This window comes from Manis javanica, chromosome 14 (assembly GCF_040802235.1).
Source record: "Manis javanica isolate MJ-LG chromosome 14, MJ_LKY, whole genome shotgun sequence".
Classification (NCBI taxonomy): domain Eukaryota; kingdom Metazoa; phylum Chordata; class Mammalia; order Pholidota; family Manidae; genus Manis; species Manis javanica.
In genome coordinates this window covers 83,038,094-83,061,928 of record NC_133169.1, presented here as the reverse complement: position 1 = coordinate 83,061,928, position 23,835 = coordinate 83,038,094, and the positions used below count along the sequence as shown (strand labels likewise).

The 23,835-nt window shown below is 54.7% G+C and overlaps 1 protein-coding gene and 1 long non-coding RNA gene across 6 annotated transcripts in view; one reads left to right on the top strand and one right to left on the bottom strand.

Moving 5' to 3' along the window:
- The window catches only part of MACROH2A1 (macroH2A.1 histone), a 74,266-nt gene extending 64,977 nt beyond the window's left edge, over window positions 1–9,289 (top strand). For all 5 annotated transcript variants that reach the window (XM_037015879.2, XM_037015877.2, XM_037015880.2 and 2 more), the window contains exon 9: window positions 8,521–9,289. In XM_037015879.2, the coding sequence (XP_036871774.2) occupies window positions 8,521–8,686 (166 nt within the window). In that variant the 3' untranslated portion in view covers window positions 8,687–9,289. The remainder of the gene's footprint in view (window positions 1–8,520) is intronic.
- LOC140846147 (uncharacterized) overlaps window positions 1–23,835 on the bottom strand; it is a 194,461-nt gene that overhangs the window by 265 nt on the left and 170,361 nt on the right. The window contains exon 4 of the long non-coding RNA XR_012125067.1: window positions 10,583–10,690. This is a non-coding gene — a long non-coding RNA (uncharacterized lncRNA). The remainder of the gene's footprint in view (window positions 1–10,582; window positions 10,691–23,835) is intronic.

The following is a 23,835-nucleotide window of genomic DNA, read 5'->3' as shown; positions in this document are numbered from 1 at the left end:
GACAGGAAGCTGGGGTACAATGTAAGCTTCAGTTGCGACAGTGAACGCCATCACAGAAGCTCACCTTGGTGGACTGGGACCTTCGGAGGTGGTGCTCAGAGAGTGAATCTTGAAGGACATGAAGCAGCAGATGCATGGGGAGATGTGAATGCAGGGTTGCGAATGCAGAGTGCCCCTCCCAGCCCTACCGGTAGCTGTCGTGGCTCTGTTCCAAGCCACAGCGGTCTGTGGGCAAAGCCTCTGCCCCTTACACTTGTATTCCACACCATCCTTCTCCAAATCTGCTTGCTCTGTCTCCGTCTTATCGTCCTGCTGATAAGGGGCTGGGGCCTGGCAGAACCACAAGGTCAAGTGCATGATGGTGAAACGGGGCAGGGCCTGCTCCACCTCTCAGCTCTGAAATATCTCCAGGCAGAGCAGACTCCCCAGGGTCATCAGTAGCGGCCCAGCTGCCCCTCAGACAGACAGACAACCCAGAGGGCCACACTGGGAGAGAGCCGTCACTGAGCAGCTGATGGGGCAGGCAGGACTCAACAACAGTGCCCAGCTACACCGCCTCCCTGCTCACATACCCCCAGCTGTCAGCAAACAGTCGCTCATCAAGCTCCTGGCTGGGGCTCAGGCCTCACTCACAGCTCCACCGCTATGGGCTTGGTATTTCAGCCACTAACCAGGTACATGATGGCACATAAGCCCAACTCTGTGAAATGGCATAATGATCCCCCATCAGCATCTGTGTTGCTCTGGAGATGGGAGAGAGCTTTGAACACTGTGCCATGGTGAGGGGGTGAGGCTGGTCGGGGCTCCTCTGCCTCTGAGGCTGTGTCCTACCACCCGTCACACCACCCGGGTCCTCCCTGCCAAAGGGCTAAGTCACAAGCGTCTGGAAGCTCGCAATCAGGATTGGGCACTGAAGAAAGGGAATCTGGCCTTTAGAGGCTGCCACTGTTGGTATGTGGGCCAAAAGGGCCACAACCCAGGGCTCTGTGTGGGCAGAGATTGCTCCTGGGGCTCCCTGTCCAGATCACAGGCCTTTGGGGTCTCTGCCATCAGTCCCTCCAAGTACCCAAGGGAAGGCAGGGCTGTGTGTCAGCTGCACTGTCCTGGGCGAGCCTGAGGAAAGGTCCTCAGAACCATTCCTCATGTTTGTAGAAAGCTTTTGTTTCCAAAGCACTCCCCTTCCCAGCCCATGAGGAGGGCAGACAGTAGACTCTGCCATTTTCATCTGGGGCAAGCCCTGTAATTCTGCCTCCCCAGACACCGCTGTCACTGAGATCCCACACCTCGGGTGGCAGAGCTGGTCCTGGGCGGCTTTCCTGTCACATCACCCTGGGGTGTCTGCTCAAGTGGAGCTTAGACATCGTACCTGGAAGGCCCTGCCCTCAGGCAGACAGGCATTGCCACTGTGCCCAGGGCTTTCTGGGGGCCACAGAGGTCACACAGACTGGCAGAACCCCCCAGCCTCCTCTGGAGCCTGTCACTACCTGCCCCCTCCCTCCCCAGCAGTCCCGCCATGGCCCCCTGCACCAGGGCTCCTTTGAGCGAGGGCCTCAGCCCTCTGCACCCTTAGAGCAGGTGCCCTCCCTCCTCCAGCTCCAGGCAGAAAGAAGCTGGAGCACCAAACAGCCTCATCCCCTGCGTGAGGGGGGGTGGGTGCGAGAACAGGAAGGGAAAGCCTGCCCCCAGCCCGTGCTTGCCCGTGCACTGCACACGCCTCCTCACCACCCAAATGCAAACACCCAGAAGTGATGCGTCACACCCATGTTGGTTTGCAGTGCCATCTACACTTCCAGCTGCTATACTGCTTCATTCTATTCTTTTACCAAGAGCGTATGTTGAACACCATTTAAATGCATCTTGAAAGAAAGGCTAACAGACAGTGTCTAAAGCCCTTTCGGTTGGCTCTCAGGGCGCCTGACACAGACCAGCACCCTTCCTAAGGCAGTCAGCAAGCGCCCTGTCGACCTGTGGAGATGTGCAGGAGGTCCCAGGGCCAGTCCCAGAGTCAAGACCTTTCCTCTCTTTTTCAAAGCACTTTCCTTTGGATCAGAGCAAAACTAGCCAGCTTCCTGCCTCCCACCCCCCACCTTCCCAGAAGGTCTGCTCTCGGGCACTGCACCTCTGGGCGGCCTCTGTCCCTGGCCTGTCCTCTCAGGGAGCCAGGCAGTGGAGACTGCCCTTCCTCACAGATGGCTCTGAGGCTCAGTTAATTAGGCAGATGCACTTTGATCTACTTTGATGAAAGGTGCTTCCAAAGAAAGAACAGGAGCCTTTATTGGAAGTAATAATTTCATGCTCTTTCATATGGCTATTGGGAAATTTTTAATTGAAGCATAAAAGTAATTCTCTACATTTTTCATGGAGTAAAAAGTTTTTAAAAATAATCAATTGAAAGCTTTTAAGCAGGCAGAATGCCAAAGGCAAGCACATGCACAGCTGCCCAGCCCCACATCTGTCAGGCAGACCTGGCCCCGCACAGCCATGTAAACAGCTGCCCCCTCTTTCATGAGGAACGAAAGGGATTACCCCAGAGCCAGCCAGTAAATCACAGGGGGCTTTAGGAGGGGAAATACAACAGCTTGTTTGTGGCATCCAGTGTCTCCAGCATAAAAGTCATGTTAGAATTAAAACAATAATATAAATGCAAACATGTTGGTAAAGAGCAGAGAGATCACTTTCTCTCGGCCGGGGCCCCGCACCGCAGGCGTGTGGAGGACGACCGCAGCTCTGCGCCCTGCACCCCTCCCGCCAGCACACCGGCCCATCTTAGAGCCAGGGAGGCTGCAGACGTCACCCCGGCCTCAGGAAATCGCCTCCGCACCGGGGCCTCCTGTCCCTGGGCTTTCTGGCCCCGTGGTGATTGGTATCCCCATTCCCTCGGCTCTGTGTAACATCACAGAGAGGTGGCCCTCTCTGGGGCATAGTATCTAGGGCACAGGTAGTTTGGGGCTTTGATTAAACTCTCCTTAGATTTATGAGCTTAATAGGAAAGCCGGTTTTTCCTCAAGCTCCCATTTATGGGTATTCATCGAGTCCCAGGCACTGTGCTGAACCCTTGGTCTGCATTATCTCACAGGGACCCTGTGAGGTGAGCACTGTTGTTAATTCCACTCAGAGGTGGAGAAACAGAAGCTTGGAGGGGTTAGGTTCACCTGAGGTCACGCAGCCAATGCTTGGTAGAGCCAGAATGTGACGGGAGGCCTGTGGTGTCCGTTCTCCTTATCCTCAGCCTCCTGTCCCTGTTGGTCCCCTCATCATGTCCCACCAGAGGGTCCCCCACTACCTGCACAGTGTGTGTGAATGGATTTGAAGGAACCTGGCAGCCGTCAGCCTCCCTAAGCCTCCAGGCATGGGCCTTAGAGGAGACATATGAAGGATAGAAACACACAGAATTGGGGAGAATTACTTATTAACCCGGAGCCTGTGAGCTCTGGCGTGGAAGGTCAGAGGCCACCTTGGGGTCAAGTGGCCCCTCACTAGTGTCAGGGGGCAGAGCCTGCAGGGGCAGCACTGGGCCCATCAGCCCCTTCTGGCTGTTAGCTTCTCCCCCTTGTGGCCCACTGTTCTCAGCCCAGGACCCCGGCGGCGTGGACTTTACGTCTAGATGGAGTGACCTCCGGCTGGGGCAGCTTCAGGCAGGTAGTCAGTCAAGGCCAAACAGAACATGGGAAGATGGAAAGGCCCAGGAGCAGTGTGAGGGAACCTAGTCCTAGCAGCAGAGTGTCCCCAGGGGGTGGCATTGTCCCCATCACCCAAGCTTTTGAGATATCCAGCCCTGTCTGTCCCCCAAACAGCCAAGATAATTAGACACGTGGCCTGGTCCAGCAAGAAAATCAGGATCCATCTAGAATCCCCCTTTACTCCTTCCTAGCTAGCCTTCAAAGGCCAGCTTCCAGGCTGTCTCCTCCAGAAAGTCCACCTGGACTCTCCCAAGCCCCAGGACACGGCCCCTCCCCACAGGAATCTCTGGAGTCCCTCATCTGCCTGCTCTGGGCTCCTCTGTGCCTTACCCGCCTGGCCCTGGAGGGTGAGCTCACTGCGAGCAGGGACAGTCGGCGATACTCCAAACACGGAAGGGGCTCAGGAAGGCTGGAGGAACTCAAGCCGTCTGTGATGCGGCCCTTGTGACCCCAGGATCCCTGCCGTCCAGGGAGGATGACAGGACAAGCAGCCCACACGTATAGCCTCAGCCCCCACTGAGCAGACCAGCTCAAGAGGTCCCCTTGCATCAGCCTCGGGAAACTGAGGCCAAAACGCTGGGGAAAGGCCACTGCAGAGACAGCTGAAGTGACCTCAGGGAAGCTCAGACAGCTGCTTAGTCTGGTCAAGGCCAAAAGCAAAAGGAAAAGGTCACAGTCCAAGACACTTGGCTCAGGGGAACTTAAGGCTCATGCTATAACCACAGCCCACAGCTGGCACATCAGGAGCCAAGGAAGAATATGAGGGACCCCCTTTGGGTACAGCAGCACCCTTGGTACCACCTCCAGTGTTGCCGTCACCATGTATGCTGTTGAGGTACTGAGTTCCCAGTTGGTGAAACTTACGCTTGGCGGTTAACATCTCTGCCCAAGGACAGCTGGGATTCAAGCCCAAAGCTGACCTTAGAGTGGAAGCCCCTCTCCCCTTTTGCTCTATTGCATCTGGGAGGAAGTGGTGTCTGGTCTTGTCCAGAAGGCCGACACCTCAGTGTGGCCGTGGGACAGAGGGACTGTCATGGAGGCAGGAGGCCTGAGATGCGGAGGGAAGGCACAAAGCCTCGGCCAAGCAGGGATGGCCATTCAGAGGGGCTGTGGTTACACACCAAGGAACAGAGCCAGGGAGAGGCCAACTGGTGGGTGGGACGCCACAGGCAAGCGGCCTCCTAAAGCTGGGCACCATGGCACGGAGCCACTGGCCACACCACGCGATCAATCGGGTGGTCACCCTCCGGACTGGGCACTGCAGACCCCACGGCTTTCTGGGGTGCTGACACCGACGTCGTGGTGCAGGGAAGCTGCGAAGACAGCAGCAGTGCCGCAGCCACAGCTGTCTCGGGCCTGGGCCTTCCGGGAGAGCCTTCGAGGCCACCCGCTTTATAGAAGGGCATCGTGTTGTTCAGTACTCCCAGCCTCCCCAGGTAATCAACACTTCAGTTACCCAGTCCCTCTGCCCAGCTGGGAAACAGGATGCAGCCAGGGCATGGACTCAGATCCTGTGTGGCCCCAGGGCCTGAGCTGCTAACCGCTCTGCTGCTGTGCCCTGGAGGTGGGGGCACGGCATGGTGTGGTGAAGCACTCTTGTGAGAGCACCTACTTACATATTCCATTTTGTTACAAATATTTCTAACTGTGGCTACTAGAAAACATTTTGGAGCCCCCACCAGAAAACACTAGAAAAGCCATTGCCTCTGCCAGTCTTTCCTGGCGGCCTGCGTGGTACAGAGTAGCCACAGTGCCATATCTGGGCTTCTTTACACTGTGGTTGCCCAGGACAGGGGGATGGGTTTGTCAGCCAGAGGATCTCCTGGAAACAGGTCAGATCCACACTGACCCAAGAGCAGCCTTGAAGGACAAGGCCAGCCCGGCCCATGTCTCATTAACAGCAGGGCATGCAGGTCTAAAACCCGTGGTCCCCACCTTTCTCCCCACTTGCAGGTTCTTAACCTTTGGGTCCACCCTGCAAGCCCAGATGGTAAAGCACACCCTGGCCACAGGCAGAGCAGAGGTTCTCCAAGGAAGGTCCCAGACCTGCTGGGTCAGACTCCCTGGGTGGGGCCCAGCAGCAGGCGTTTCGACAAGTCCTGCATGACCCCAATAGAGATGAAAACGGAACTATTGATGTAGAGGAGCAGAGAAGAATCTTCCCTTGTTGAGAGTCACAGACCCCTTTCCAAGGGTCTGAGTCAGAGGAATGGAAAGCTCTGGATGAAGGTGTGTCATGAAGTGCTGGTCTCAGGCGGGAGTCACTAGCATGGGGTGGACACCCTGGGGGCCCCCTGGTCAGCAGGGGCCGGGGTGTCTGCGTTGCACCGCAGCCCACCTGGCTCTGGCAGACCAGCCGCAGGATAGGTGAGGACAGCCAGCGCAGCTCCGCCCAGGGCCTGCTCAGGCTGGGCAACACAGGAGGAGATGGGCTGTGACCACACGGCCACACAACACCTGGGGAAGTCCAGGGCCCTCGCTTCAGTCCAGCTCACCTGTGGGAGGCAGGCAGGCAGGAGGGCACCTCACCTGGGGGAGCTCAGGGCTGGGGGAGCATGGCCTCGGGCTTCCTGTGCCGAGAGCATCTCCAGCAGCTCTGCTCAGCCCCCACCCAGCCAGGTCATGGCCTCAAACAGCTCTGCCTGGCCCAGAGGCCCTCAGAATTCCCTAGGCCTGAGTGCAGGCTGCTTCCGGTAGCGGGCTGGGCTCCCTGTCCTGCCGCAGCTTCTGCAACTTCCCCAGTACTGCAGGTCTGGCCATTGGCTGCCGCTGCCTCCATTTTTTTCATCAGGAATGAAATTAGTGTCCATGATTGGACGAGCCCTTTGGGCAGCATCTGAACTTCCATCAGGAAAGTAAACCCTTGCTCTTTGTGAGACACTTAAAATGGGGTGTTACTCCAGCGACGCTGCGGCCCTGCTCCTGCACACCCCTCGGGAGTGGGGCCGGTGGAGGAAGGGCCCGTCCCCACATCCCCACAGGTGTGAGCTGGGCTCCTCACACCACTTGTGTGCATTCCTCCGAGAAACGAGAGGTGCCCTCCGAAAATGGACAGTGGAATTGACTTCCTCAAGCACTATCCCAACATATGTCTTACTCCGGACAACCTGTCCTGTGTGCTCCTCAGCTCCTGTGAAAGTAGTCAGGGCAGCCGAGCTGGGTGTGGTGAGAACAGCTGCTTCCCAGAGTTCTGGGTGTGGTGAGAACAGCTGCTTCCCAGAGTTGCAGATCTGAGAGGGGAATGACTTAGCACGTGGGTCCCTACCTCTCCCCACTCCCAGCAAAGCCCTTCATCCCACAGTGTCCCCACCACCCTCCATCCCGCCCCACCTGTCAGTCCCCTTTCCTGCTCTGGTGGCCGGCAGAGCCCCCAGGTCCCCGTGGAAGGAGGCGTGCCTGTCTGGTGGCACTGCCCTGCAGGAACACCTCCATAGCTCTAGTTCAGCCTCTATGAACGGCAGGTCTTGTTGGCAGTCGTGTGTGCTGGCGGCCTTGTGCGTGTACCATGTGGCAGAGGAGGAGCTGCTGGTGTGTGAAGGGTGGGTCACACCCCCTGTCGCCCATAGGCGCCTCTGCGCAGTCTGGGAACATGCACTGGGTGACACCCGTGCGCCCAACGATGTGTTTCACTTCTGAGGAGTCCAGAAGTCACAAGGGGCCCACTGGTGCACTGGGCAAAGCCCTGTTTGACCAGAAGCAAATCACATGAATGGTCTTCTGAGGCTCCCGAGAAGCTCTGAGCACTGACAGAAGAATAAGTAAGTTGCTCTCCAAGAGAACCAGCTAAGTTAGTCCAAGACTCACAGGCCCTTAGCGTGAGGCGAGGAATGTTCTAAGAGGTCCCGCACCTTATACATTCAAGAACCCCTCACCTGGTGGTAGGCACCCCATCTGCAGGGGAGTCCCACCGAGACCCAGCACTTCGCCAGCGGGTCTCCAGGTTCAGGACAGAGTGAAGACTGTAGCTCTGCCAGAGAACAGGAATCCCCGGGAAGCCTGGCCCCAGCTCTTCCCCAGCGAGCATCCCTGACTGCAAACAGGTCAGCGAGGGCTGTGAATGCAGGGCCATGGCTCCAGAGCCCGCGTTACCTCTGCCAGGTTAGGCAGCCTGCTGCCATCCACCTGGGTTGCCTGGGCCCTGCACCTGCAGTGTTGAGACCGCCTCTGTTGGATCAACAAATACCAACCTTTCCAGCTCTGATTTTAGCCTCTTGCTTAGGTTCTGAGCCCCTACCTCCACAATTGCCATGGGACGTTCACCTTTGACGGAAATGCACGTGGATTCCCACCATTCTGGCTTCGGGGCGTGGGTGCTGCCCCTTGGCCAGGAGCGGTTTCTCTGCCCACGGCTCCCTTTGCCCTAGACTGTGGGGTTCTGCAGATTGATGAGCACTGGGGCTGGGCTCCTGGCCAGCAGCCCCGGCACCCGTGCACTCTAAAGCCGTGACCCTTCTGTGTGCGTGGGAGGGAGCCAGTGTCTTCCTGGAGCTGCTCCCACCTCCAGCTGTCCCCCGAGGTTGAGGCCCACAGGGAGCCTTTGAAAGCCGGGGCTGTGTCAAGCCCTGTGCTAGTCATGGTGATGTCGGGACAGAAACGTAGGAGTTCATGCTGCCCTTGGGAGACAACGGAGACCACACGCCACGGCACACAGATCCTGTGCGTCTGCTGGTTGCCTTTCAGAAAACCTGCTGCCATGCTTTTCTCTGAGAGCACAGAGGATGCTCTCCCGTAGGTCACAGCTCTCTGCCCACTTGTCCCGCTCTGTGTGGCTGGAGGGGAGGGGCGGATCCACAGCGCTGTGGCCACCTTGGTTGCTGAGCATTTGTTCTGCCTCCTGCAGGAACGGTTTTCCGAAGCAGACGGCAGCTCAGCTCATTCTGAAGGCCATCTCCAATTACTTCGTGTCAACAATGTCCTCTTCCATCAAGACAGTGTATTTCGTGCTTTTTGACAGTGAGAGTATAGGTATCTACGTGCAGGAAATGGCCAAGCTGGACACCAACTAGGCTGAGGACCTCCGGAACCAGCCCGCACCATGCCCCCGCCTCCAACTTGAATGAAAGAAAAGAAAAAAAAAAATCCCTCTCACTCCTACTGGGAGGCGGGAACCCTTTCATTTTCGATTTTGCTCATCTAGGGAAAATAAGGTTTTGGTTTCCAGTTTAATTGTTTTTGACCTTCTAAAATGTTTTTGCGTTAGCACTGATAGTTGGCATTACTGTTGTTAAGCACTGTGTTCCAGAGCGTGTCTGACTTTAGTGTGACCTAGGAGATTTTATAGTTTTATTTTAATGAAATCCTGCTTGGCACCGAGCAGTAGGGAGAGCAGAGCCTCCTACACGTGGCAGAATCCAGGAAGCCCGTCCCGTAACCGTGTGTCGTGGTGCTTTATCGTTCACCCAGTGGCGTTCTTTTTACTATAATGTTCCTTTTTGTCTCTCTCAAGAAGAAAAGTCATGAATTTGCAGCAGACTTAATTTTTGTTTACTTTTTGTCTTAATGATAGATTTGAAAATGAAAGATTTAAAAGGCAGAACAGAATCTGTTGTCCTTAATTATATTTGCAATTTGGAATTGTGTGAATTGATTTAGTAAAATGTTAAACTGTTGTTGTGACTGGCATGTCTCAAGTTACTGTGCCCTTGAGCCCTAAGTCAGCTCCTCTTGTCAGAGGATGGGGGGGCCTTGGGTGGGGTGCCCACCCCCAGGCAGCCCTACGGCAGCCACTGCAGCCTGGTCAGGGGAGCGGGGGCTGCGTCTTCAGGCCCTAATGGCCGGTAGAGGGAGTCATGCAGTCTCTCCCCTCAGCCCTGGCACACTCGGGCAAGGGTGTTCGCCCCGTTTCAGGCACGAGGGAGTAGATGCCTTGAAAGCCCTCTGGGTGGCAAGTGGCGAGCTGGGACTCAACCCGGGTCTTCAGACTCAGCCCGGCTCTCCCCTGCCGTCTGCCTCCCTCCTGACAGTCCAGTTCGTGGTTGGTCCAGTGCTGCTGGGCCACTTGCCGGATGGAGCTGCAGAAGCCTCGAGCCTTTTGACGGGGCTTTGTTGGGCCTCTCGTTCTAATAGGACGGGGTGTCTGGTGCCAGAAGTTTCCTAAGGGCAAGGTGCCGCTGCCGAGGTCCCTAAGATGTGCTGCCAGCTGGCATGTGCCTTCTCACGGCTGCGCGTGTTTAGGGAGGTAGATTATTTAGAAAGATAGCAGCTGTGCCAGAAGAGCTAAATTTTTGTTACATAAATTCAGCAAAACACAGACACTATTTGCTCTAAAATGTAATTTTGCCTTAATCTAAATTTGTCTAAAATGCACAGGAGACTGCTTCTGTCTCTTCATAAGAAACATGCCTGCTTCTCAAGCCAACTGAGGAAATATACAACACACTGCATATCATGGGTGAATGTAAAGGGCTGTTTTTCCGTTCCAAACTGTGCCTGATGAAAGCAAAATAGAAGTCCTAAACCATCACACAACCAGTGTCAAGAAAAGGCACTACTTCTAACTCAAACCTGAAAGATGTTTTGCCAAGTTTCTCCTCTATGTAAGGTCCTGATAAGACTTTTCATCTTTTTTCCAAGATCTTTTCTGGGTATAGATTACACATTCCTACTTTTCGATTAGAGTTTAGCAACAAAAAAGAATATCACTGTTTTTTCAAGATGTATCTTAAAATGATACCACTTCATTAGTAAGGTCTGCAGACTGCTTGGACAAACCATATTGTGCAGCCCCTCACTCAGGGCATGGTTTCTGCAGGCAGAATCTGCAATGTGCAGGCACACTCTAGTCAGCAAAAACAAAAAAAAAGAAAGAAAGTCTATTTGGCCTTGGTGGTATTTCTAACTCAGACTGAAACACAGATGGACTGGGGCTTTAAATGGCCTGTAGGTGAATTCCATGTCCTTACCTTCCCAGAAGCAGCTCCTGTACTTGGCGGTGATCTGCCACTAGATGTCACTAAAAGGATTGGGAAGTAACCAGAGGGCATGGCAGCCAGTTTCTGCTCCTCCTTGTGCTGGCACAAAAGAAATTGCATTTGTCAGGATTTGCATGAATTATTTACCATAATCACCTAAATGTTTCTAAACTTTCAGTAATCCAACTGCATCGTGCCCCTGAGATGTGGGCTTATTCAAGAAATTCTTTCCAATAAAACCAAGGGGAAGAGCCACCCAACCGCCTGAGATTCCCATCATCTTTAAACCACCCAGTTAGTTTTAAAAACTGGGATCAAAAGCTCTTCTCTGATGTCAACCTCATGTTTACAGGAAAAAAAGAAAACAGCTCGTTGCTTTAAAAAAATTGGTGTAACTGCAAAGAACCACTTGAATGCATACATGTCTCTCCATTCAGAAGACAAGTTGGCAGTTAGTAAAATTTACTAAAAATGAAATTACTCTGTGAGTGGGGAAGTCTGCAGGGTGCACGAAGGAACAGTTGTCCCAAGCCTTCCCCTTTGCCACAAGCTGTGTCAGAGGCACACTTGCAGCGAGTGCTAGTGAGCAGAGCCACCCATCACTGCCTGAGCCCCCAACCCCAAGCTGGGGCCGTGCAAGCCCATGATCTGACAGGGGCACTAGGCAGACAGTGCCCCCTACTTGTTTCTGAGGAGCAGTCCTCCCTCAGCAGCTGGACTCGGCCCTGAATAATCCAGATGATTTCCTCTGCACTCTTCCATAAAGCCCTTTAAATGCCATCTGAGCTTTAACATGGTAAATGGCTCTAACTTGGACTAAACTGACAATAACTATTGTGTGCGTAATGCATGCACGCGCACACACACACACACACACACACAGTCCTCTACATCTATCATTTCATCTACTTATGGCACCCCATGAGGTTATCCCCATTTTACAGGTAAGAAAACTATACCACAAAGAGGTGAAGTATATTTCCCAAGGTCATGCAGCTATCAATGCCGGGGCTGGGATTTGAACCCAGCTGTCTAACTGCCAACACAGCTCTCCCTGATCCCCAACCCCCAGCGCTAGCCTCCTCTTTGGGATGCAAACACACCACCCCGCCACCCCGCAATTTTGCTCTGGGTAGGCAGGGCTTCTAGCCTATTCATTGATAGTTCCTATGTGGCTGGCCCTGGTGGCACAAACAGAACCCGCTGGAAGACAGGCAACTAGAAGTGTGTATTTAAAGCAATCCAGGGGCCAACAAAGGTTGATTGGGCACTTCCTATGAATGAAGCCTCAGACGGAGGGCTCTGGCAAAGGTAGGGGGACATTGCTTCTCCCCAGCAAGTGGGGGCCCCAGAGAGGTACCTGCTAAATGGGCAGGGGCTCAGAAGAGGGAGCTGCTCTCACTGACTCGGAGTGTCAGGGAAGCTTTCTGGGAGCAGATCACCAAGAGCTGGTCTTTGTAGGAAAGCCTGAAATCTTGTAGGCTAAGAGAGCAAGGTGACAGGTGATAAGGGGCAAGAGGCACACAGGCGTCTCTGCCCCAGCCTGGGGAGCTACCTGTGTCCCTTGGGCTGAGACGCCAGGCCTGCACCCCACTCACAGCCCAGCCTCGTCAGCCCTGGCCTGTGGGTTGTTTGGCTGGACTCCTCCCTCCATTCAGGGTCTGGTGGCTGTGTTTGGTCACAGCTACAGTTAGCCGCCACAGAGAAGAGAGAGAGAGATGGGCAGTAAGCTCCCTCTCACCAGTCATGCCCACCCAGTCCCGGGGCCCCAGGGCATGGGCTTTTCTCGGGCAGTGCAAGACCTGACTGGGCCAGCCAGTGCCGGGACAGGGAGTCCTCTCTGTTTCCTTATTTGTCACTGCAGCCACATGGTCAGTCACCCTGAGCAGTCCTCCTGTCCCTCTCATCAGAGGCAGCAGTGGCTGGGGGGACAGCGGGGCAGACTTATTCATTAGCAACTGCAATATTTAATTTTCACAGCCAGGCGCCACCAGTCAACATTATCTCGGGAGCCGGGCTTGGTGCTGCTTTGGAGCACTGTCCCTATGGCCCAGGGCGTGGGAGGAGGGTCCCCGGCCCACCCTGGGCTGAGAGGAAAGGGAAACGCTCGGTGGCGAGTGGTGAGGCCGCCTTCACTTTGACGTTCCTTCTATTTATAACCTAGCCTGGTTGTGTTTGCTTCTGGGGCCCCCAATATCAAAATAATGTCACATGACTCCCCTGACAGGTGAGGCAATAAAACCGCTCATTAATCCCGGCCTCCATTACCTCCCCTCCGTGCTCCTCAGCAAAGGTGTGTCAACAGACTGGCCTTTCCCTGACCCCTGAAACCAACCCAGCCGGGGCTGCTTTGTCCAACTCAGAGAGGGTGCCTCAGAAACACTCTCCATGGCAGGCACTTTCCCCCTCACGGCCCTTCTGCCACCCATGCTCCCACATAGTACTCACTTGTGTACACCCATAGGGCCTTCAGAGCCCTCTGCCAGCAGACATGCAGAGAAATGGCCACCTCGGGCAGAATCAGTCCGGACTCTGTCTCCTACAAAATAGCTGAAATTCCTCCTTGGAGAGGCCCTCCTTGGCCTATCTCTGTGAATGGAGATCTGCTACAGCCCCCTGGAACGTGCTTAGAAGGGGCACCCAGGGTGCCTCGGGAACATGCTAGGCCCAGCCCCCACAGCAGAGGGGGCACCACTGATGGGCCCAGAGCACATGCCGCAGGTAATGTATTCACCGAGGAAGAGGCCTTGGAGTGCCCTGAAAACTGTCCCGGTGTCCCATGGAGAAGGCCACTGCCTTTAGGGTGGTTTTATGACCATACTTTGTGGAGGACAGAAAGCGCGGAGTCCCACAATGATACTCTCCAAATCTTGCTTGCGTCTGAAGCACTGGAGCCAGAAGCATGACCACAGCACAGACGAACACAGCCCCAGCACGCACATGAACAGGCCCTGTGCGCCCCGCTGGCGAGAGTCCCGTCCAGCCCTGGACCCTTGGACAGGCGGCTTTGATCCCAATGACATGGGGATGTCACACCGCCCCCGTTCCCACAGGCAACCCTTCCACCGACGAGCTCGGCCTCCTGGGCAAGAACCCTGGCCTCTCCTGAGCCAGGCTGACGACACCTCCCCTGCTGACCACCACGGCTTGCCAGGTCAGGCCCTATGCTCAGCCTTCTTGACACGTCCAATGTGCACTCCACAGGCAACCTGATATTTCTGTACCTTGAAACGACAAGCCTTCCTGAGCTTAAGAGAATAAATTAGAGTTGAGTTCAACTAGGCTCAGCTGTGGCAGATGGGCAAATTGATTTGCTTCCCACCTGGGAGATTAAATTCCACCGCCCAAAAATGGCAGCAGGGTAATGAGCTGTCAGTCAAACGGCGCAGAGCTGTGGCCAGGCGCATAATTGAACCCCAGCAGCTCCTCATTAGGTCCCGCGTAGGTCCTGGCTACGGATTCCCACCTTGGGGCGGCCTCTGAACCCCATGAGAGCACACCTTCCTCTGCAGGGAAAACACCTCCTTGGGCAAGGGCGACGCCAACTTCAGGGAGCTTTCTAAGAGCCAGAGTGCTCACATACACTGTCCACGGCCACTGACAGCCCCTCCAGGACTGAACTGGGGGCAAATCCAACCAGGAGGAGGTTGGCAACTTCTACTGAGGATGATGCCTTAGTACCTTGCTTCCCAGGGGCCCTGGCCCGAACCCTTCTGTGCCTGCCCACGTGTCCCTGGTCACCCCAGGGCTTCTCAGAGGGCAGCATGCTGAAACCGTCACCACACTCCACTCAGCATAGGAGACGCACGCTGGTTCGGCCCTCACAACGACAGGGCCGATGGTGGCAGTGTCTCCATTTATAAATGGATAAGGAAGTTCAGAAGCTGCCTTCTGAAGCCACACAGGCCCAGGAATGGAGGAAGGCTGGTCTCTGCCATCTGTTGTTTTCCACCCCTGCCTCTCTTTCCACCCGTGGTGACTCTTTCAGGCCACTCTTACTTGCTTTCAGGCCTTTACATATGCCAGTTCCTCAGCCCAGAATGTGCTACTGCCATCTTTTACTTACAGCCCTGCTCAACCCATCGGGTCTCTGCTCTCAAACTTTCACTGCCTCCAGGAAGCCTTCCTGACCCCTTTGTCCAGGACAGGACCCCCTTCCTGGTATACTCTGCACACCCACCATTCACAGCACTGTGCCTACCGGGCAGCTGTTGCAGGTTGACATGGCTGCCTCCCCATTAGACAGTGGGTGTCATTCATTCCCACACCCCCTGAAGCCCTCTGTGTGGGCCACACAGCAGTGAGCATGCAAAGGAGACCCTGCCCACCAGGAGGCCAGGGACCAGGGCCCTTGCACCCAGTGGTACCCTCAGTGCCTCACCCAGAGGGCCTGGGACAGGACAGGGGCCCCCTTTCAGCAGCTGTGTGCATCACTGTCAAGCCAAACCTGCCAGGACCTCAAAGGCTGGCCACAAGGCAGGGGGCCTGACTCAGAGAAGGGAGAGAGAAGACTGAAGAAAACATGGTCACACCTGATGCTGTATAAGCCAGATGGAGATAACATCTGCTGGATCTCTTACTTCATGTGGGCACATGGTAGCCTTAGAGTGAAGTCTGATGTTGGCACTAGGCCCCAGCTTGGCACCCTCTTGCCACACTGCCTAACCATGGCCTGGATCTCAGAGCATCTGGTGTTTCTGCTTTCTTTGGCTCTTGATTTGAAAATAGAGTAGACATAGGACTTTTCTGGCTAGATGCTAAATCCATGGTATCAATAAACAGGGGAACAGTGGAAAACATTTGCAGGAGGGACCTCTGAGCTATAGCAGCCAAGAGCCCTTGCCCACATGCCAGCGAGCCTGGGTGCACAAATTTTACAAGCAAGGGTACTGGCACAGGGCAAGTGTCCTTGGTGGGCTACTAGCAGCATTTCCTGATGGTCTAACACAAGCCTGAAACAGGAAGCCTCTCCTGGCCCCAGCACAGCGGGTGGGGGGCCAGCTGCTGCCAACTCAGTCCAAGTTCTGGATTCTGGAACTGTCAGGCTCCTACACCAGACAAAGAGGCTGAGATCATGAGTGCATGGGGCACGCTGGCCCTTGTGAGTCTCCAACATGCCCTAGAGAGGATGTGTCTTCAACCCTCTGCCTCCCGGACTACCACAACACTGGCAGAATCCCAACGGCCCAGGGCCTTCAAGGCCCCATCTGCTTCATCCCTCCTTGATTAGGTGGAGGAATGAGAGTGACCAGCCAGCCAGAGCTGTGACTGCACACTGAGAAGTGGCAGAGGTGTAAGAACCAGGCGCACTGAGAAGTCTGCGTGCATCGTCTCAACCCTCCTGATGACCCTGCAAAATGTACATTGTTATTCCCACTTTTCAGGTGAGGGAGCGCCAATCAGAGGGGTGAAGAGACCTGCTCAGCCACACAGCAGGAACCTGGCAGGACCAGGACTCCAGACCAGGATTGGGTAACTCTGAAGTCAACTCTTGTTCACTCTGTTATGTTGCCACCCAAGGCCACAAAAGGAATGTTACCCCATTTTACAGATGAGGAAAAGTGAGGAGGAAATCAGCACCTTCAGCAGCAAGCGGCACACCCTGGGCTTCCTCCTGGGCCTCCCGGGTAGAGACCCAGGACTCCAGCAAAATCTCAGCTGACACAGGAGCCAGCCTCAAGCTCTGCTCCTCTACAGACTGGGGGCCAGTCAGGGCCTTCCAGCAATTAGTGGGCTCCTGTTAAGACCCAGTCGCGCCGCTCTTGGGCCAGGACTTGTTTTTGTTCCCGTGCGGAGGCCCTCGCAGGAAGGCCAGGCGCACGTGCGCAGCCCCATAAATCCAGCCGGCGTCGCTCATTACAACGTTCTGCTTCACGACTCTGCTGGCCCCGGCCCGCGTGGGCTTCTCGGGCCGGCGGGCCTCCCTGCAGCCGAGCTTGCTGCCCCGTGCCGCCCGCAGCCTCAGACATGAGCTCACCCAGCGCGGCATGTGAGGAAGTGGCCGGGCGGCACTCTCCGCAGCAAGGGGACAATGTGCCTATTAAGGCTGTCAGCTGTCAGCCCCCCACCAGTACACCCTGCTCTGCTAGGGCAGGACCACCCCACTCTGGGCCCTGCCACCCTCCAGTCCCTGTGGGTGTGCCCACAGGTGTGGCCTGTCCACTCCCACAGTTGCCACAGGAAGTGCAAGCAAGACAGGGCAACTGGGGAAATGGGCACAGAGCCAGACAGCCCCTGGGCCCTGTCCTGCCTCCTGGAAGACTGGCCAGTTCCCTGCGGGATCTTGGGCGGGTCCCTTGATCCCCTGAGCTTCCAGCCCCACACCTATAAATCGGGAAGCCCCTCCCTGCCCTGGCAGGGCAAGCTCCACTCTGCAGCCCACGGCCTGGGGCCTCCGTACTGATGCGTTCTGTCTGTATGAAACCTGGCAGGCCCTTTATTTCTGCGGTCTGAGGAGCTGGGAAGGGATGAAGGGCGAGGCAAGTCACCCTACCTCTTGAGGGTGTGTTCTCCTCATCTGAAAACAGAGTCGGCAGCTCACTGTCAGGGACCAATAATACACATGGGCCATTTCTTTCTATTGCTCTGATTTCCAGAAAGGTTAGAAGCCATGTACCTGCCTTGGCTAAAATCCAAACTCTGGCTATGGTCAGTGTTTGAAAGTGGCCAGCTCATCTCCATGTGGACCAAGTTCAAGGGAATCCAGCCAGCTGGTGATCAATACCATGTGCCAGTCTAAGCTGACCTTTACTAGACGTGGCTGAGGGTCGCTGGTGCCATGAGCAAGCCCTCCTCCATCTGTGCTGTCCAGTATAGTAGCCATTAGCCACATGTGGCTGTTTAAATTTAATTATGATTAAATAAAATTAAGATTTCAGTTCATTTTCATTAGTTACCTATAAGTGCTCAGTAGCCACATATGGCCACCGTACTGGGCAGCTATGTTCCAGAGCATCAACGCATGGAGCCTTTCAGAGTGACACCCCAGGCTTTTCATACCATTTAATTCAGTGTGCAGAGCAAAACCCATGGCCATTTCCACCAGCAAACAGTTCTATGCTACCCACAGCGATACACAGCCATACTGACGGTGATCGATAATCCCAGTGGTGGAAACAGTAATATCCATGTAGTGGACACTTCTGTGTTCTAGGCACTGGGCTGGCTGCCTCATAATTATTGCACTTGACACACTCCCTCTCCTCCACAGCACCCCACAGTTAGTGGCTATCTCCATGTTGCTCATGGCAAAATGGACTCAGGGACACTAAGAACTCAGGCAAGGTACAGTGGCAGAACCAGCTTGGACGTCAGAGTCAACCTGCTCCTCGAATACAAACCTGATCTAAGCGCCTGCTGTGCTTGGACTGGATTTGTGCCCAGGGGAGTGACTGCTCTTCCCAAGGGGCACCCATTCCCTTCCCGCCCCCACTCAGCACTGATCACGTCCTCCTCTCAGGAGAGCTGACCTGTCTGAGCTGGGGCTGAGGGTCCTTGGGGGCCACATGCAATTCCACGTATTGGTCAACGGGATGTCCTGGCCCCACCATCCACCCCTAGTTCTCAGAGGGACCTGCTCACTGGGCGTAGCCGGGCCGGCCACCCTGGGGAAGACAATGGATGGCGGCCCTGTCTGCACTGCAAACCCCTCAGGGAGCGTGGTTCCCTGCAGGTGAGGTGAGGTCAGGGGGCTAAAAGTGACACTAGGTGTCAGGTGGGCACCCCAGTGAGTGTGCCTGTGAACAGGAGCAGACCCCAGGTGCCTGCCCAGATCCACGGCTGGGGCACAAACCCAGGCACAGAGAGCCCGACAGGGTGACTGGCCCGGCCCTTGGGGTGAGCCCCAGCACTTCCGTTCACTCACCCATCCACTGAACACATCAGCACCAGGCCCCGGACTCAGCGCCAGGGTCACCTACAGATCAGGTCCTTTGGCCACGACACACTGTCACCCCCAAGCCCCTCTCCCACTCTATCCTCGTGACCCCGAGAGGCTGGCAGGCAGGGCAGGAACAGTCACCGAACTTGACAGATGGAGAAACTGGGTCTTGAGGAGCAAATGCAGTCAGTCTCCCAAAGCCTGCAGACCGCTGCCCAGGGCTTGGCCACAGGGCTCACTCGCTGCTCACTGAGTCACTCTATAAAAGGAGCACTTCACGTGGACAAGGCGCACCGTGGGCTCTATGGCTCAAAAGGCCAAATAAGGACAACAGAGGTGCGAGTCCATTCTGGCCTCCCCTCCTCTCCTTATCCCTGCAGGCCATGCCCGGACCCATGTCACCAGAGAGGGTTATTGCTGAGCTCCTTCCGCCAGGTACTGGGCACGGGCACATTTCCTCTCCTACAGCTGTCCGCTCGTTTAGAAACCCCAAGTTCTCAGGCGCCTCCACAGGCCCAGGGAAATACTCCTGGGCAAGGGGACCTCCCTCCCTCTTACACCCCGGAGGGCCACTCCACCGGCCAGCCTTCCCCAGGGGCTCAGCAGCAGCAGCCTGCAGGCCTCAGGCAGCTCCAGCATCCAGGTTCTTCTGCCTGCTGGCATGGCTTGGCCGCAGCTGCGCCAACCAAGCTGAGGCTTCCAGGCTTTTAGCTGAAGCAACTTCCCGAACGGGCTCACACCTCCTCCCTGAAGGCGGAGGGCTGGGCTCTGCCCTCCCCAAGGTGTGATCCCATGTTTGTCTCACTGAAGCCCTAGGACTCCAGTTTAAGAGCCTTTTTATAGACTCCTATAAAGGAGAAAGTGAACTTTTAACATGTTTGCACTCCACTAAGTCAATACACATAAAAGGGACAACAGCAGAGCTTCCTCTACCCAGATGCGGTCCAGCAGGGCTGGAGGGTGGCAGCGGTGCCATCCCAGCCCCCGCGGGTGTCTATCTGCGGCCCTCTGGGCCTGCAGCACGGCGCCAGTTAACAGGCCGCTGCCCACTAGGGCCAAGGGCGGGCACTAATGAGGCTGGAAAGCCCTCCCTGGTGGGGCTATGGGTGGCTCCTGCCCTCACTCAGCCGAGACAACCCCCAGATGGACAGTTTTCATGGAAAGATTTAGAGGAGGGGAAACATGGAAGCTGTTAAGTTTTACTAGGAATCCTCAACCATCCTCCTTTGGCTCCACCACTGGTGCTGCCCTTTATTTTGAAGAGAGCTTCCTTTTTGCTTTGAACTTACCCCTTACATCTAAGAAACTCTGTGCCCTCCTCCTGGATCCAGGATCTGGGCACAAAGTCCCCCAGAGATGCCTGCCTGCCCAGGAGGAAGAGGAAGAGAGGGATCAGGTACCCCAGAGGGCCTTCTCCTGCCCAGCCTTGCCCTGGAACAGTCCCCAAGGATGCCATCTGCGAGCCTGCCCCTACGCCAAGGTCATGGCAATCAAAGTTGCATGCCTGAGACCTGACACACCGCTGAGAGTCAGGTTTGCAGACACAACACAGGGCTCTCTCTTTGCTCACTGATACTGAGCACCTACTATATGCAAGGTTTCCTGGACGCCTGGTGGGTGGCTAAGAAAGCAGACATTTGAAAGGATCTCTGGGTTCCAGTCCCAGCTGTGCTACTAACTGTGCTCTTGGGGGCATCACCTAGCTTTTCTGAGTCTATAAGTTACCTCTAAAATAGGAACAATAATACCCCTGCACACACACACCATGAGATTGCTGTGAATACTAAACGACATGTTACTTGTGCCTGGCATGTAGCAAGTACTTGAAAAATGATAGCTTAGAGTCCTCACAGCTCTGTGAGGAAGGTACTGTTCTCCCCTTTTGAGAGCAAGAGAAATGAGATGGGCAAGTGACTTACCCCAGGTCACAAGGGAGAAAGAGACAGACTGGGTTTAAATTCCCAGTCTTTGAGAACTTTGAGAACCTGAGGCCAGAACCGTAACACTTCAGTGCAAAACACCCCCAGTCTTGGGAGCAAAGCAGGCCCCCACACCAGTGAGAAAAGCTTGGTGTCAAGAAACTTTCCTAGAATTTTCATAATCAACAAAGCTAAAAGAGGAATTAACTTTGGCACCACAGATTAGTGTTCTTCTTAGTTTGAATTGGCAATGGCAGAGGAGGGTGGCATTTGAATGTTTTCAGTGCTTAGGGAAGTCCGTCTAGTGTGGGGGGCAAATTTATTATCTGCTGCAGAAGGTCTAACCCTTATTCCATGGGCAGTTAACTAACCGTGCTCCTCAGAAGCCAGGCCAACAGCATCCCAGCCCATGGTGACCGGGTGACAGATGTCCTCTACCTGTGCCCTCAGACAGGGTGGGGCAGGGAGCGGTTGTAGGTAAGAGTCAAGGCTGCCTGGCATCCCCGTCAAAGAGCTGGCATCTCTCTGCCACATTCTGGCCTGGAATTATCTGGAAAATTGGTATCTCTGCAAATTCTTACATTCTGGGGGAATTTTTTAGAATTATTCATGAAATAGTTTTTCCTTGTTTCTAAAAGGATCAAGGACTCCTCATTGTAAAGTCATATAAAGGCCTGGAGTGATTCACGCCTGGAATCAGCAATGGCACAGGTCAGAAGCAGGTGGAAACCGAGGCCCGGGTGCAGAGGGACCGCTCAAGAGCCAGTTACTAGTCTTGTGTTAGGCTGAGCAGAAGGGCAGCATTCTCCTGGTCTGCCTGCCTTTCTGTCTCTGCATCACCCTTCTTTATAACAGTCTCAAAATGCCCAAATCCCAGGTAATTGTCTGCACTAAATTCCTCTTTAGATAAAGAACCGATTTGCTTTTCTAAGTGTTTAAAGGTTGAGGGAGGGGTGGATCAGTGAGACTCTGGGAAGAGGCCCTCCATGAGCAAAGGCTGGCCTGTTCACAGAAGATTCCCGAGGCCTTAAAAAAAGTACAATGCTGAAGCTAACTGCGCCTCACCACGCCCCCCACCTTGTCATCACCCCAGCCTCTCAACAAAGCCAGCGGCGAATCCCACTCTCTCCTCTTTAAGCCTGGTGAGGATGCTGGTTTAGTGCTTGCTCGTTGAACACACCAAAGCCAAAGGTATTTCTAAGAAAAGCTCACAGAGCCCATGGCCATTTTGGTGTTCTATACAGACCTGAGAGGGATGGATTCCCTTGGAACCCATCTTTTGGCTGGAGTGTCTGCTCTCTGGAGCAACTCAAGCCAGAACTGTTGAAGAAATGCAGCCAAACAGAGAGAAGCTGCAGTCACAGAGCTAACGACTGTGACTCCGTAGGAAAGAAGGGCACCATTCTGTGTCCATGAGTCCTGATTATTCCCCGGTGGCCTGGTCTCCCTGCTGTTTGATCCCTATCTGCTGTCAGATGGAGCTGCGAAGGGAATGCATGCTCCAAGGCTGGAGGGTGCTTGGGAAGGCCGACCAGCAGATGTGTCAAGTAGCAAGAGGAGAGAGGAAACCCAGCCAGGACGGCTGCTGAAGGCCAGTGGCCTGGCACCTGCTGCAGGGGCAACGTCAGGAGACAGGGAGGGAGGACGAGCTCTGGGGTGGACCTGGGACAGGCCCTGAGCTCCTTAGCTCATTCAGCCCAAGATCAGGACTTGTGTCTGTATTAGTTTCCCATTGCTGCTATAACAAACTACCACCCGTTCAGTGGCTTCAAATAATACGTGATCTTACGGTTCTGAGGTCAGAAGTCCAAAATGGTTCTCAGTATACTAACTATCAGGGTGTCACCAGGCAGTGTTCCGTCTGGACACTTGTAGAGATCACCTGTTTCCTTGCCATTTCCAGCTTCTAGAGGTTGCCTACTGTGGGCGAAATTGTAATATTTCCAGAATATCTCCCCTGACTTTAGTACATCTGTATATCAACAGGCATTCAGAGGTAGAAACAAGTACAGCTTTAGTGCATTTGCATCTTTCCTCAGGGGTGGAGAGAAGTTCATCTCCGTATCAATGGGTAATTACCTGGGCAAGGAGGCCTTATCTGTCTGTACCTGAGAGGTGAGGGGAGGGCCGGTTTTGCTTCTGCTGGAGCAGGAGAGAGAACCAGCCCTGGACTGCAGTTTGTGAGCAATAAATGGATTTTTAACTTTATTTCTCCCTTTGACTGCTTTTGGTTTTTAGAGGTATTTTGCCTCGGGATTTACTTTCCCCGGACTTACACCTGCATTCTTTGGCTCGTTCAGTGCCCTCCATCTGCAAAGCCAGCCACAAAGCATCTTGTCATGTCTCCTTTTTGATTCTGACACTCCTGTCTCCCTGTCTCACTTACCAGGGCTCTGTGATCACACTGGACCCAATCAGATAATCCAGGATAACCTCCCCATCTCAAAATCCTTAACTTAATCACATTTGCAAAATCTGTGCTATGCAAGGGAACATATTTACAGGTTCTGGGGATTAGGATGTGGACATCTTTGGGGTGCTTTATTCTACCTACAGTGGAGTCCTCATAGATCCTCAGGGCACAGTGCTCCCTCACACCAGCAGAAACAGAGAAATATGAACTGCTGTTAGCAGAAATAATGTGCTACCAGGGCAGGAAGTCCAGTAGATTATGCACAGCTTTCCCTACAGTGTTTGTTCTCCCAGGGGGCCCCAGGCTCCCCTTCTCTGGCTGAGCCAGCCCCAAGGTCAGGCATGCCCTGAGCCCTTGTGGGATTAGGACCTGGACCCTTCATCACTTAAACTGAATCTTCCATACCTGGCTGCTGGGCCCCCTCAAACCTCTTATTGCATCACCTAAAAAAGCTCCAAATGTGGCCTCCAGTCACTTTGTTTTTGAGTAAGTTCTCAATTCTGCAAATTCATGGGAGGGTGTGAGATATGGATGCTGCAGAGCCACAGAGGGTCCAGGTTGCTGGTGCTGGGCAGCCCGGTGCCAGCTGTACGCTGCAGCTCCCCTGGGATACATGTGCACACACACGCATGCACGCACACACACACACACACACACACACACACAGTGTACTAGTTGTGAGCAGGACTCCAGAGCCCATGTACTTGGTCATGTACACCTATTTCTGCACTTGGCTGAGCCCCCCAGCCTCAGCAGACCCATGGTCACCGGCACACTGCAGCCCGGAGGGTAATTTCCTATCCTTTTCCAAACACTGGAGCTGAGGCTTTCTCCTGCTTCTCTCTAGGCCTTAGAGTGCCTGCCTTCTCTGCAGACTCCCATCCCCAGCAGCCGTGCTCCTCCGCAGCCTTCGTTTAGGAAGGGCTCTTGCAAACCCAAGCCACGTTTAGGCACGGGCGCAAAACCACAGCCTCCACAGCCTCCCAGGAGGACTTGGGGGCAGGGTGGGGCAGACCAGCCCCATTTGAGTGGG